This window comes from Lonchura striata, chromosome 31 (genome assembly GCF_050655825.1).
Source record: "Lonchura striata isolate lonStrDom1 chromosome 31, ASM5065582v1, whole genome shotgun sequence".
Classification (NCBI taxonomy): domain Eukaryota; kingdom Metazoa; phylum Chordata; class Aves; order Passeriformes; family Estrildidae; genus Lonchura; species Lonchura striata.
The window spans coordinates 6,555,769-6,570,521 of NC_140733.1; the positions used below are offsets into that span (position 1 = coordinate 6,555,769).

Here is a 14,753-nt window from a genome sequence, read left to right on the forward strand (position 1 = left end):
TGATTGGACAAGACAGCGTGTCACTCAGCGTTCCCGCGCTTTCATTGGGTTTCCCTCCTGCCCTCACGCTGCGCTCTCGCCTCTTCCCCGAGCCGCGCTCTGATTGAGTTGTGCTGCCGTCGCTCCAGCCTCGACCGCGAATCACAACACGGGGAGGGCGGGGCCTCGGTCTCCCCGGCAACCAGGTAAGGCGGGAACCCCGCGGGAGGGCGTGGCCGGGGCGGGGAGGAGGGCGTGGCCACTCGCAGCCAATAGGAGGCGGCGGCGTCGGGCCGGGGGGCGGGGTCAAGGGTCAGGCCGGATCCAAGATGGCGGCGGCGCTGGGGCGGTGAGCGCGCGCCAGGGGCCCGACCCCCCCCCACCCCCCACGGGACCCCCAAAGTCACCCCCGACCCCCCCACGGGACCCCCCGCCCCAAAAACCCCCCCGGGCCCCCCCGGCCGGGCCTTGAGTGCCCGGGACCCCCCCCAAATCCTCGAGCCCGGGCTGCGGCCCAGCCCCCCACACACCCCCGACCCCCCCCCAGCCCCTGTGGGACCCCCCCCCCCAGATTCCCCCGGGACCCCCCCGAAATCTGCTCTGTGACCACCCCCATGTCCCCCCTGCTGCCTCTGGGTGCCGGTCGGGGTGTCCCTGTGGGTTTGGGGGGAGTCCCTGTGCCCCCCGCGGGTTTGGGGGGGGTCCCTACCCCAGCTCTTACCCTCCCAATGCCCCCCCCCGTGTCCCCCCCGCTGGTTTTTGGGGTCTATGCCCCCACAGATGCCATTTGGGGGATCTGGACCGCCCCGTTCTCACCTGAGGTGTTTTTTGGGGGGGGGTCCCTGTGCCCCCCCGTCTCCATGTTCGGGGGTCCCTGCTGCCCCCCCCAATGATTTTGGGGCTCTCTGACCCACCCCCTTGCCCACCTGAGGGGGGATTTGGGGTGTCCCGGTGTCCCCCCGTGGGTTTGGGGGGGGTCTCCCGCTGGTTTTGGGGTTCCCCGGTGGGTTTGGGGGAGGTCTCTGGGTGGTTTCAGGGTTCTGACCCCCTCAGGTGGGATTTGGGGGGCCGTCTCCCCCAGTTTCGGGGCACTGAGCCCCCCGTGCCCCAGGTTTGTTTTGGGGGTCTCTCTCCCCGTTTTTGGGGTGCTGACCCCCTCAGGTTTGTTTTGGGGGTCTCTCTCTCCCCGTTTTTGGGGTGCTGACCCCCTCAGGTTTGTTTTGGGGGTCTCTCTCCCTGTTTTTGGGGTGCTGACCCCCCATGCCCCAGGTTTGTTTTGGGGGTCCCTCTCCCCGTTTTCGGGGTGCTGACCCCCTCAGGTTTGTTTTGGGGGTCTCTCCCTGTTTTTGGGGTGCTGACCCCCCATGCCCCAGGTTTGTTTTGGGGGTCCCTCTCCCCGTTTTCGGGGTGCTGACCCCCTTAGGTTTGTTTTGGGGGTCTCTCTCCCTGTTTTTGGGGTGCTGACCCCCCGTGCCCCCAGGTGGCCGCTCTGGCTGACCCTGTGCCTCGGGGCCTCGCTCGCCGTCGACCGCGGCAACTTCAAGAGCTGCGAGCAGAGCGGCTTCTGCAGGTGTGGGGCTGGGGGGGCACGGCTGGGGGAATCTGGGGGGCTCAGCCCGGGGGGTCACTCAGGGCCCCCCTCCCTGTGCCCCCCCAGGCGGCAGCGGCGGATCCAGCCCGGGAACTCCCCGTACCGGGCGCTGCTGGAGTCGCTGCAGCTCGGCCCCGACGTGGCCACCATCCAGCTGGTCAACGAGGCCACCCAGGTGAGGGGACACGGGGACACTGGGGGGTCACAGGGCTCACAGGATCCAGGTGGTCACCGAGGCCACCCAGGTGAGGGGACACGGGGACACTGGGGGGTCCCAGGTGTCTCTGTGCCTAGCTGGCCTTGTCCCTGTCCCCGCCGTTCAGGTGTCACTGCTGTGGGAGGTGTGGGGGCCCCCAGGTGCCACTGTCCCTGTGTCCTCTGCCTCAGGTGCCACTGTCCTCATGTCCCCAGCCCCACGTGCCAATTCCCAGCCCCAGGTGCCAGTTCCCAGCCCCAGGTGCCAATTCCCAGCCCCAGGTGACAATTCCCATCCCCAGGTGCCAGTTCCCAGCCCAGGTGCCAATCCCCAGCCCCAGGTGCCAGTTCCCATCCCCAGGTGCCAGTTCCCAGCCCCAGATGACAATTCCCATGCCCAGGTGCCAATCCCCATGCCCAGGTGCCAGTTCCCATCCCCAGGTGCCAATTCCCAGCCCCAAGTGCCAATTCCCAGCCCCAGGTGCCAATCCCCATCCCCAGGTGCCAATTCCCATCCCCAGGTGCCAATCCCCATCCCCAGGTGCCAATCCCCAGCCCCAGGTGCCAGTTCCCAGCCCCAGGTGACAATCCCCAGCCCCAGGTGCCACCGCTGTCCCCGCAGGTGCCGCTGCTGCTGGAGCTGTGGGGGCTCACCGGGAACGTGACGCGCCTGCGCATCCAGGAGCTGGCCCCGCTGCGGCCCCGCTACCACGTGCCCGACGTGCTGCTGGGGGAGCCGCCTGCCGAGAGGTGAGGGGACATGGGGACACATGGGGACACTGCCACCCATCCCCAATGGCTGCTGGGGGAGCCGCCTGCCGAGAGGTGAGGGGACATGGGGACACATGGGGACACTGCCACCCATCCCCAATGGCTGCTGGGGGAGCCGCCTGCCGAGAGGTGAGGGGACATGGGGACACATGGGGACACTGCCACCCATCCCCAATGGCTGCTGGGGGAGCCGCCTGCCGAGAGGTGAGGGGACATGGGGACACATGGGGACACTGCCACCCATCCCCAATGGCTGCTGGGGGAGCCGCCTGCCGAGAGGTGAGGGGACATGGGGACACATGGGGACACAGGAGGAGGTCAGAGCCAACCCCTGAGGGACAGGGGACACTGCCACCCCTGATGGCCGCTGTCCCCAGGCCGTGATCAGGACACCCCAGAGCTGCCCCGGGGTGGCAGTTGTGGTGCTCTGGGGTGCTCTGGGGTGCCCTGGGACGGTGACAAAGCCTGGAGTGCCCTGGGGTGGTGACAAAGCCCTGGGATGGTGACAAAGCCCGGGGTGCCCTGGGGTGGTGACAAAGCCCTGGGGTGGTGACAAACACCACTGTCCCCAGGCTGGAGGTGACAGGCCGTGACGAGGGGACCCTGGAGCTGTCCCTGGGCCCCGGGGGCCACCGGCTGCTGGTGACGGAGCGGCCGTTCCGCCTGGACCTGCTGCGGCAGCGGGAGCTGCTCTGCAGCGTCAACGCCCGCGGCCTCCTCGTCTTCGAGCACCAGCGGCGCCGCCGGGACTCGTGAGTGACCCCAAACCCTGAAAAACCCTCAGAAAACCTTCAAACTCCTAAAAATAGCCCTCAGAAAACCTTCAAATTCCTAGAAAAAAACTCAAAAAAATGCTCAAAAACCTTCAAAATCCCCAAAAAAAAACACTCTCAAAAAATCTTCAAAATCCTAAAAAAAAAAAAACTTTCAAAAAGCTCTCAAAAAACCTTTAAAATCACCAAAAAGACCTTAAAAAAACTTCCAAAAATCTTCTAAATCCTAAAAATAATCCCTCAAAAACCTTCCAAAAAATTCCTAAAAAAGCCTCAAAAATCTTCAAAATTCCACAAAAATAATCAAAAAATACTCAAAACCCTTCAAAACCACCCCCAAAAACCCTTTAAAAAATGCTCAAAAACCTTCAAACCCCCCCAAAAAATTCCTAAAAAACTCAGAAACTTTCAAAACCCCCCAAAAATCCTCCTAAAAAACCCTCAAATACCTTCAAAACTCCCAGAAAAGCTCCTAAAAAAAATCTTAAAAACTTTCAAAATCCTAAAAAAAAAAAAAAGAAGGAAGAAACCCTCAAAAAAGGCTCAAAAACCCTTTGAAAAACCCTAAAAAAAACCCCAAATCCCCCCGCAGGGCTCAGGGTGGGGTGGGGGGTGTCCCCCGAAGCGCAGAGGGGGTCGGGGTGGCCCCCCCAGCCCAGGGGGTCCCCGCGGGCCGGGGGGGCCGCGCTGACTCTCTGTGTTTCTGTTTTGGTGCCCCCCACCCCCAGTCTGGCGGATAAAGTTAGTTCTGTGTGGGATAGGATCAAGAGCCTTTTCCGTAGGTAAATCCATGGAATCGCCGCCGTCCCTGTGCCCCCAAACTCCCCCGGACCCCCCCTCAAAAAGGGATCCCCCCCTCAGCACGGTGGGAGGGGGTAGGAGGAACTGGGGGACTTCAAATCCCCCCCAAAACGGGGAGTAGGAGCAGCTTGGGGGGGGTTGTTGTGGCCCCCAAAATTGGGGAGGGGGCTGGAGTAGTCAGGGAGGGGGTCTGTGCCCCCCTACCCAAATTGAAGGGTCAGGTGTAGCTAAGGGGGGTCTGTGCACCCCCAAATTGAAGGGTTAGGTGTAGCTGGCGGGGGTCTGTGCACCCCAAAAATGAGGAGATTTCCCCCCCCCCCACCCCCCCACCCAGAGTGGGCAGGAGCAGCTGAGGGGGGTCCTGGTCCCCCCAAAATTCGGGGTCTTGGGGATGCCCCTTGTCCCTGTCGCCCCCCTGCTCCCCCCTTTGGGGCACCCCAGGACCCCAAATTCCCACAGGGACCCCCCCAAGGACCCCCCGGGCGAGGAGGGGGCGGCGCAGGAGGGGCCCGAGGACGGCGCTGGCAGCACCCAGAGCGACAAGGTGACAAGGACTGGGGGGGGACACCCCAGAGTAAACCCTCCCCCCATTTTTTTGGGGGAGGGGTCCCCCCATTCCTGACAGGATTTGTCCCCCCCAGCCCGCGGAGCCACCGGCAGAGCCCGAGGAGGAGCCGGGGGCGTGGGAGGAGACGTTCAAGACGCACACGGACAGCAAACCCTATGGTGGGGACAGCTGGGGACGCTTGGGGACACTTGGGGACACGGGAAGGGGGCATGGGGGACCCCTGTGACCCCCCCAACCCCTCCCTGCAGGACCCACCTCGGTGGGGTTGGATTTCTCCCTGCCCGGATTCGAGCACGTGTACGGCATCCCCGAGCACGCCGAGAGCCTGCGGCTGCGCCCCACCGAGTGAGCGGGGACACCGGGGACACCACGGGGACACTGGGGACACCACGGGGACATTGGGGACACCACAGGGATGTTGGGGACACCACAGGGATATTGGGGTGACACAGAGATGGGGACAACATGGGGATGTGGGGGTACAGGAGTGAGATGAGGGGGATGGTGGCACTGAGGGGGTGGTGTCACCGTGGGAGGACAGGAACACTGGGGTGACAGTGACAGTGACAGCAGCAGGGTGTCAGTGACAGCGATGCTGTGTGGGGATGGCAGTGATGGTGGCTTCATGGGGTGACAGTGACATCGTGGGGGTGTCCCTGAGCCTGCCCCCATATCCCAGATGTCCCCTGGGGGAGGTGACCCATAGAGCCTGTACAGCCCTGGGGTGTGTCCCTGACCCCCTGGCAGTGTCCCTGACTGTCCCCGTGTCCCCAGGGGGGGTGACCCGTACCGCCTGTACAACCTGGACGTGTTCCAGTACGAGGTGTTCACGCCCATGGCTCTGTACGGCTCGGTGCCGCTGCTGCTCGCCCACCGGCCCCGCCTCAGCCTCGGCATCTTCTGGCTCAACGCCGCCGAGACCTGGGTGGACATCGGCTCCAACACGGCCGGGAAGGTCTGGCAGGGGGGTCTGGGGAGGTTTGGGGAGGGTTCTGGGTGGGTTTGAGGGGTCCTGCGTGGACATCAGCTCCAACACGGCTGGGAAGGTCCGGCAGAGGGGTCTGAGGGGGTTTCGGGAGGGTTCTGGGTGGGTTTGTAGGTCCTGGGTGGACATCAGCTCCAACACAGTTGGGAATGTCCAGCAGGGAGGTCTCGGGGGGTTTGGGGGAGGTTTGAGGAGGTTTGGGGGAGGTTTGGGGGTCCTGGGTAGGTTTTGGGGTTCTTGGGGGGCTCCAACACTGCTAGAAAGATCCAGGAGGGGGATTTAGGGTGTTCTGGAGGGGATTTAGGGGATCTGGGGTCCCTGAGGGGCCAAGACCAGGGTGGACATCAGCTCTAACACGTCTGGGAAAGTCCGAGAGGGGGACTTTGGGGTGGTTTGCGGGGGTGTCTGGTTACCTCAGTGGGAATTTGGGGTTGCTGACCCCCTGTCCCACCCCCAGACCCTTTTTGGGAAGCTCCTGGATTACATGCAGGGGGGAGGTGAGACCCCCCAGACTGAGGTGCGCTGGATGTCCGAGAGCGGCGTCATCGACGTCTTCCTGCTGCTGGGGCCGCGGCCCGCCGACGTCACTGCCCAGTACGGGAGACTGACTGGTACGGGCCGCTGGGGACACTGGGATGGGGACAGGGACACCAGAACAGAGCCCTGACCAGTATGGGACACTGGGGACACTGGGATGGGGACAGGGACACCAGAATAGAGCCCCGACTGGTACAGGACAGTGGGGACACTGTGAATTTTTCTCTTTCAACCCCATTTCCATTCTCACGGGGGTTTTTGGGGGATTTCTCAACTTTGATGTTGTCCAGTTTCTGTTTCTAGAGTTATTTGCAGAAAATTTCTGCTCCGTTCCGAGTTTCAGGGGATTCCCACCTTATTCCCACTTTTAGGGTTTTCAGGGGTTTCTCACCCTGTTCCCACTTTTAGGGTTATTTTCAGGGGATTCCCACCCTATTCCCACTTTTAGAGTTATTTTCAGAACATTCCCACCCCATTCCCATTTTTAGGATTATTTTCAGGGGATTCCCACCCTATCTCCACTTTTAGGGTTATTTTCAAGGCATTTTCACCGTGCCCCCATTTTTAGGATTATTTTAGGGGATCTCTCCCATCTGGCTGTGCCCCATGCCCGTTTTTAGGGCTGTTTTGGGGGATTTCACCCTTGTTCCCACCCCTTGCCCAGGCACACAGGCGCTGCCCCCGCTCTTCTCCCTGGGCTACCACCAGAGCCGCTGGAATTACCAGGACGAGGCGGACGTGGAGGCTGTGGAGAGGGGATTCGAGGAGCACGAGCTGCCCCTGGACGTGCTCTGGCTGGACATCGAGCACGCCGACGGCAAGCGCTACTTCACCTGGGACCCTGCCAAATTCCCCAACCCTCGGGGCATGCTGGAGCGCCTGGCGGCCCGGAAACGCAGGGTGGGACGGGAACGGGGTTGGGATGGGATTGGGGTGGGAGCAGGATTGGGAATGGGATTGGGGTGGGAGCAGGATTGGAAATGGGATCCTGCCAAATCCTGCCAAATTCCCCAACCCCCGGGGCATGCTGGAGCGCTTGGTGGGCTGGAAATGCAGGGAGGGGATTGGGAATGGGGTGGGATTGGGATTGGGAACGTTCCCTTGGTTACTGCCTCCCTGGCCACTGCCCGGTGGTCACTCACCCCTGGCCACTGCCCCACAGATGGTCAGCATCGTGGACCCGCACATCAAGGTGGACGGGGGGTACCGGGTGCACACGGAGCTGCGGGCGCGAGGCCTCTTCGTCAAAACCAAGGACGGCAACGACTACGAGGGCTGGTGCTGGCCCGGTCAGTGGGGCTGGGGGGGGATCTGGGAGGTCCTCGAGGGGTTTTAGGGGATTTTCTGGGGGTTTTGAGAGCTCCTGAAGGGATTTTGGGGTGGTCTCAGGGTGCTCAGGGAGTTCCACATCAATACTGAGGATGGCAGTGGCTACAAAGGCTGCTGTTGGTCCAGTCAGTGGGGCTGGGGGGATTTTGGGGTGGTTTTGGGGTGGTTTTGGGGAGTCCAGGGGGGGTCACAAGCCCCCCCCCCCCGTGCCCCCCAGGCTCTTCGGCGTACCCCGACTTCACGAACCCCGAGATGCGCGAGTGGTGGGCGAACATGTTTGCCTTCGACCAGTATGAGGTGGGGACCCCCCAAAATCTCTGTCCAACCCCCCCAGATTTCTGTCAGACCCTCCAGAGCCTCCCCTCAAAGCATTCCCAAAACCCTGGAGACCCCCCCCTCACAAATTCCTCTCTTCACCCTTTTCCCCCTTGCACCATCCTCCCCTTGGAGAATCCCTCCATCTTTTAGGGGGGATTTTGGGGAACCGCCTGGCACTTGCAGAATCCCCCCCATATTTTTGGGGTTTCCCTGCTGATTTTTTGGGCTTTCCTGAGCTTGAAGCCCTCTCTAGTTTTAGAGAATCCCCACAAACCTCTCCTCACCCCTTTCTCCCACGCACCCTTTCCCCTCAGTGCCTTTTTGGAGACCCCATCTTGGCTTTCCGCCCCGATTTTGGGGATCCCCTGGGAGGGTTTCAGAACCCCCCCCCTCCCCATATTTTTGGGGTCCTCCCACTGATCTGGGGCTCCCCCAGGGCTCCACGGAGGCGCTGTACACGTGGAATGACATGAACGAGCCGTCGGTGTTCAGCGGCCCCGAGGTGACGATGCACAAGGACGCGCGGCACTTTGGGGGCTGGGAGCACCGTGAGCTGCACAACATCTACGGGCTCTACGTGGTGAGACCCCCCCCCCAAAACCCCACAGGGACAACCCCAAAATCCCACAGAGACCCAAAAAAAAATCCCAATCTCCCAGAGCCACCCAAACCCCTCAGGGACCCTCCCTAAACCTTGGGCAGTTTGGGGGCTGGGAGCATCTGTGGGCTCTGTATGGTGAGACGACCCCCCCCCCCCAAATCTTCTGGGACCCCCCCCCCCCCCCAAATCCTCTGAGATGCCCTTAAATCCTCACAGGGGCATCCCCAAAACTTCTGAAGGAGCCCCAAAAAAATTCCAACCTCCCAAAGCCCCCCAGACCTCTTTAGGACTCTCTCCTTTTGGGCCCCTCCAGTTCTCCATTAATTTCCCCCCCAAATCCCTTCAGGATCCCCCAAACCCCTTCAGGCTCCTCCAAACCCTTTTTAGGCCCCCCCAAACACCCATTTAGGACCCCTCAAACCCCTTTAGGAGCCCCCAAACTGTTCTAAACCCCCACAAACTCCGTTTAGGCCCCTCAAACACCCTTTAGGTCCCCCCAAACCCTCTCAATTCTGGCTTCATTTCCCCCAAACCCCTTTAGCCCCCTTTGGGGTCGGGTTTGGGGTGGCTGACCCCCTTTTCCCCGTTCCCAGCACAAGGCCACGGCCGAGGGGCTGATCCGGCGCTCGGGGGGGCGGCTCCGGCCCTTCGTGCTCAGCCGCGCCTTCTTCGCCGGCTCCCAGCGCTACGGTGAGGCCTGGGGGGAAATCCTGGGATTTTGGGCAAATCCTGGAATTTGTGGGGGGGTTCAGGATTGAGGGGAACCCCCCCTGACCCCCCCAAACTCCCCAGGTGCGGTTTGGACCGGGGACAACACGGCTGACTGGGAGCACCTGCGGATCTCCATTCCCATGTGCCTGAGCTTCGGGCTGGCCGGGCTGGCCTTCTGCGGGGGTGAGCCAAACTGGGAGTACTGGGAATGCTGGGATTGGGATATGGGATAAAGAATGGGGTCAGGGATTGGGATATGGGATAAAGAATGGGGTCATGGGTAGGATTGGAGCTGGGATCTGGAATGGGAATGGAACAAGGGCTGGCTGGGATCAGGAGGGGTTTGAGACCAGGACCAGGATTGGGATCTGGGTCAGGTCCAGGATCTAGGATCAGAGCTGGGACAGGGATTAGGAATGGGATCAGGACTGGGGGCAGGATTGGGATCAGGACCAGGATTGAGACCAGGATTGGGATCAGGGCCAGGGCCAGGACCAGGATTGAGACCAGGATTGGGATCAGGGCCAGCACCGGGATGTGGGACTGGGAGCAGGCTCAGGACCAGGGCTCACTGCCACCCCTGCCCCGTTGGCAGCGGACGTGGGCGGCTTCTTCCAGAACCCGGGCCCGGAGCTGCAGGTGCGCTGGTACCAGGCCGGGGCGTTCCAGCCCTTCTTCCGCGCCCACGCCCACCTGGACACGGCGCGGCGCGAGCCGTGGCTGCTGAGCCCCGAGCACCTGGCGCTGGTCAGGGCCGCGCTGCGGCGCCGCTACGCCCTGCTCCCGACGTGGTACACGGCCTTCTACCACTGCCACCGCCAGGGCATCCCCGTCATGAGGTGTGCCGCCCCAAAAACCCCAAATCCACCCCAAAAACCCACCCAAGATAACCCCAAAATCCCCTGTTCCCGACGTGGTACATGGCCTTGTACCACTGCCACTGCCAGGGCATCCCTGTCATGAGGTGTGCCACCCCAAAAACCCCAAATCCACCCCAAAACCCCCAAATTCATCCCTAAAATCTACCTGGGTAACCCCCAGTCCATCCAGGATAACCCCAAATCCCCTGAACCCAAACCTCTGACCCCAAACCGCCCCGTCCTAGACGCCTGCTCCCAAACCCTGATGACTCCAAATTCCTGGCCTCAGACCCCCTGACCCCAAAACATCCCCAAACCCTCTGACCCCAAATCCCCCTAATCCGAAACCCCCAAAATGCCCCCAGATCCCCCTGACCCCAAACCCCACTGTCCCCCCCAGGCCCCTGTGGATGGAATTCCCGGATGACCCCCACACCTTCGCCATGGATGACCAGTACATGATCGGTGAGGGGGAGTCCCTGACTCCCTTTCTGGGGTCCTTGACCCCTTTTAGGATCCCTTTTGGGGTCATTTTTGGGGTTTCCCCTTGCTGACCCCTGTCCCCCAGACCGGGTGCTCCTGGTGCACCCCGTGACAGAGTCGGGCGCCCGCGGGGTCAACGTGTACCTGCCTGGGGAAGGAGAGGTGAGTGAGCCCTTTTGGGGTGATTTTTAGGGTTTTTTTGGGGCGCAGGACCCCCCTGAACCCTAAATTTCACCCCCAGGTCTGGTACAATGAAGAGACCCACGAGCAGCACCGGGCGCCCCAGACCCTCTATGTGCCCGTCACCCTCAGCACCGTGGGTTTCTGGGGGGGCTCAAGGGGTTTGGGGGGATGCTGGGACCCCAAAACCCCCATGAGACCCTAAAACTGCCCTTGGAACCCCCAAAATTCCCCCTGGACACCCCAAAATCCTCCCCTGATCTCCCTCTTCCCCCATGGGGAGTGTGGTGCCCGTCACCCTCAGCACCATGGGTTGTTTTGGGGGAGCTCAAGGGGTGTGTGGAGGGGTTTGGGACCCCAAAAACCTCCCTGGAGACCCCAGAACTTCCATGGCGACCCCAAAATCCCCCTGGAGACTCCAAAAATCTGAATCCCCCCAGATCCTTGTGTTCCAGTGCGGGTGGGGATAGTGGTCAAAATCATCTCAAGCACTGGGAGTGACCTGGGGGATTTGGGTTTTTTTTGGGCAGGGTTTGGGGAGATTTGGGTTTTTTTAAATGGGGTTTTTGGGGGGATTTGGGTTTTTTTAATGGGGTTTTTGGGGTGCTGACCCCCCCCCATGCTCCACCAGATCCCGGTGTTCCAGCGAGGGGGGACGGTGATCCCACGCCAGGACCGGCCTCGCCGCTCCACTGAGGCCATGAAGGGCGACCCCTTCACCCTCTATGTGGCCCTGAGCCCCCAGGTGAGTGTAGGGACCCCAAAACCCCCACCAGGAACCCCAAAACCTCTCCAGACCTCTCCCAGGTGAGTGTAGGGACCCCAAAACCCCCACCAGGAACCCCAAAACCTCTCCAGACCCCTCCCAGGTGAGTGCAGGGACCCCAAATCCCCCTCAGGGTCCACAAAACACCCCCAGACACTTCCCAGGTGAGTGTGGGAACCCCAAAACCCCCACCAGGAACCCTGAAACCCCCCCCAGATCCCTCCCAGGTGAATGCAGGAACCCTGAATCTCCCTTCAGGGACCCCAAAAACTCTCCCTGGGACCCTCAAAAACCCTCTGAGATACCTCCAGACCCCTCATTTGCCCCCAAAACCCCTCTTGGGATCCCCCCAAACCCCCTTTTATCCCCCAGGGCACGGCGCAAGGGGATCTGTATGTGGATGATGGAATCAGCTTCGACTATGCCACCAAAAATGCATTCCTGCACCGGCACTTCCACTTTGCCAATGGCACTCTCACCTCCAGGTACCCAAAATATCCCAAAACCAGCCTAAAATACCCTAAAGTATTCCAGAAATCCCACCTGAAGCAGCCCCAGGGTAACCTGACTGCCAGCTATCCAAAAAATCCCCTAAAGTAGCCCCAAAACTGCCCCAAAAAAACCTCCCAGGCAGGTACACAAAAATCCCATAAACAAAGGGGAAAAAAAGGGCAGGAAATGTAAGGGGAAAAATGGAAACATGAGGGGACAAAAAGGGCAGGAAAACGTGAGGGGAGAAAAAGGGCGGGAAAACGTGAGGGGACAAAAAGGGCGGGAAAACGTGAGGGGACAAAAAGGGCGGGAAAACGTGAGGGGACAAAAAGGGCGGGAAAACGTGAGGGGACAAAAAGGGCGGGAAAACGTGAGGGGACAAAAAGGGCGGGAAAATGTGAGGGGACAAAAAGGGCGGGAAAACGTGAGGGGACAAAAAGGGCGGGAAAACGTGAGGAGAGAAAAAGTGTGGGAAACAGGAGTGAAAAAAGCAGCCCAAAAATACCCCCAAATACTGAAAAATATCCCTCAAATCCACCCCGAAACAACCCCTAAGAGCCTTCACAATCATGTACCCAAAATACTCCAAACATGGTCCTAAAATATCCCCAAAACAACCCAAAAATACCCCCCAAACAGCTCCAGGCACCCTCACAGCTGTGTGTACAAAAATACCCTAAACATACCCCTGAACTCACCCCAAACACCTCCTAGGAACCTTTATGGACAGGTACCCAAAACAGCCCCAAAATATCCCAAAAATACCTCTAGGGTGTCCCCAAACCCCCGTTTCTCGTGGGCCCTGTCTGTGATGGGGGTGAGGGATCAGGGGTGATTTTTGGGGGGCTGTGACCCTCCTTGTGACCCCTCTGTCCCCCCAGCTCTGCTGACCCCCGCGGGTCCATGTCCAGCCCAGCCTGGCTGGAGCGAGTGGTCATCCTGGGGGTGGGGCGGCCGGAGAGCGCCCTGCTGACCACCCAAGGTGAGGGGGGTTTTGGGGGAGTTTTGGGGTTTTAGGGTGGGTTTTGGGGGTTTTAGGGTAGGTTTTGGGGGGTTTTGGAGGGGTCATCCTGGGGGTGGAGTGGCTGGAGAGCGCCTGGCTCAGGATGGACATTGAGGGGTTTGGGGGAGGAGGGTGGATTTTGGAAGATCCTGAGGAGACTTTGGAGTTTCTGAGGGGTTTTTGGGGTCCTTGAGGGAGAATTTGGGATCCTTGAGAGAAATTTTGTTGTCCTTGAGGGAATTTTATGGTTTCTGAGGGGAATTGGGGTCCCAGAGGGGAATTCAAGGTCCCTCACGAAGAATTTGGGGTTTCTGAGGAGCATTTTGTGTTCTTGATGGGTTCTCGGGGTCAGTGAGCTGGAGTTTTATGATTCCTCTGAGTTTTTTACATTCCTGATGAATTTTTGGGGTCCCTGACCCCGAATTTGGGATCCCTGACCCCGAATTTTGTGTCTCCATCTGCAGACGGTTCCCAGAGCTCGCTGCATTTCCAGCACGACCCCGAGCGCTCGGTGCTGACCCTGCGGCGCCCTGGGGTCCCCATTGGGGCCGACTGGAGCATCTCCCTGCGATAATGGACGGGGGGGGGGGCCCTGGACCACCCCCCAAAATTCCCTGAACCCCCTGGGCCCCCCCAGAGCCCCCCAAAAAACCTCAAATCCCCCCCAAAAAAAACCCCAGCGGCCGCCGCTGTTTGAGGAGCCCAGAATTGGGGGTGGGGGGGGGTTGAGTCCCCCAGGATGAGGGGTGAGCCCCTCCCCAAAATGAGGATGGAACCCCTCCAAATTAGGGGTTGTGACCCCCCCCAAAATGAGGGGTCAGTCCCCCCCAAAATGAGGATTGAGCCCCCCCAAATGGGGGGTCAGACCCTGCCCAAATGAGGGGTGAGACTACCCCCAAATCACAGGTTGAGCCCCTCCCCCCCAATTTTACCCCAAATTTGGGGTCTCTGAGCCCCCAAATTCAAGGTTTGGGTGTGACTCTGCTCCCCCCCCCCAGATTAGGGGGGTTAAGAGGGGTCTGAAACCCCCTAAATTGGGGTTTCCCCCCCAAATTTGGGTGGGGGTCGTGTCGAGGAGGGGTTGGGGACCAAAGCTCTGTGTGCGCCCCCCCCCCACGCCCCCTCCCCTTTTTGCCCGCCCCTCCCCCAGCCCGGGAGGGTCTCGGGGGGGGTTTGGGGACCCCTCCCCTCTCTTTGGTGGGGGGGAGGCAGAGCCGGGTCCCCCCCCCCGCTGCACAGGGGGGTTGGGGGGGGGGGAAAGAGGCGCGGCGCCGCGCGGAGTTTTGATAAAACACGAAATAAAACCAAATAAAAAACGGGAATTTGGGGAATGTTGGGAATCTCGATCAGCGTGGGGGGGGGGGGTCGGGGGGAGGCCGGAACCTTTCTTGCGACCCCCCACCGGAACTTTTTCATCCGCGTGAGGCGGGGCGGGGGGGAAGCATTGTGAGGAAGCTGCCGTCAGACCGGAAGTGCTGCTCCACCGGAGCCTCCGCGCCCCCGAAAGCGGCACCGGCCCCGCCCCCCTCACACCGAGACCCCCATCCCCCGACCCCTCCTCAGGGACCCCCGGCAAGGCTAGAAACCCCCCGGATACCCCCCGGGGCCGGGCCGGCCGCAGCGCCACGTCCGCACTGGGAGTGAACGGGGACTGGGAATGAACTGGGACTGGCGGGGGGCAACTGGGAGCACTGGGAAGAGCCGCTGAAGACCCCCGGGGGAGGGGAAGATGTGAAAGCGGGATCCCCTGAAGGCGCCCAGAACCCCCCGGGACCCCCTGAGAGCCCCCCCAGCACCCCCCGGCCCCCCT

The 14,753-nt window shown here is 61.1% G+C and overlaps 1 protein-coding gene across 2 annotated transcripts; it reads left to right on the top strand.

Annotated features, from left to right (window-relative positions):
* The first annotated feature begins 299 nt into the window (after positions 1–299).
* Positions 300–14,265, top strand: LOC146764817 (neutral alpha-glucosidase AB-like). Of its 2 annotated transcripts, XM_085563476.1 has the most exons (25): positions 300–328; positions 1,460–1,549; positions 1,637–1,745; positions 2,388–2,515; positions 3,109–3,288; positions 4,038–4,091; positions 4,570–4,654; positions 4,752–4,836; positions 4,927–5,023; positions 5,453–5,633; positions 6,121–6,274; positions 6,865–7,100; positions 7,363–7,489; positions 7,747–7,826; positions 8,284–8,427; positions 9,042–9,138; positions 9,241–9,342; positions 9,755–9,998; positions 10,420–10,484; positions 10,588–10,664; positions 10,744–10,818; positions 11,314–11,427; positions 11,821–11,933; positions 12,822–12,922; positions 13,408–14,265. In XM_085563476.1, the coding sequence occupies exons 1-25, from the start codon at positions 309–311 to the stop codon at positions 13,515–13,517; spliced, it is 2,868 nt and encodes a 955-aa protein (XP_085419602.1). In that variant the 5' UTR covers positions 300–308; the 3' UTR covers positions 13,518–14,265. The 2 variants fall into 2 exon arrangements, with proteins under 2 accessions (XP_085419602.1, XP_085419603.1); XM_085563477.1 differs by lacking the exon at positions 4,038–4,091.
* The last annotated feature ends 488 nt before the right edge of the window (positions 14,266–14,753 follow it).

Coding starts and splice junctions, on each gene's coding strand:
- LOC146764817 (XM_085563476.1), top strand. CDS start 309: ATGGCGGCGGCGCTGGGGCG. Junction 6,275..6,864: donor CCAGTACGGGAGACTGACTG/GTACGGGCCGCT, acceptor CCCCTTGCCCAG/GCACACAGGCGCTGCCCCCG. Junction 10,819..11,313: donor TGCCCGTCACCCTCAGCACC/GTGGGTTTCTGG, acceptor ATGCTCCACCAG/ATCCCGGTGTTCCAGCGAGG.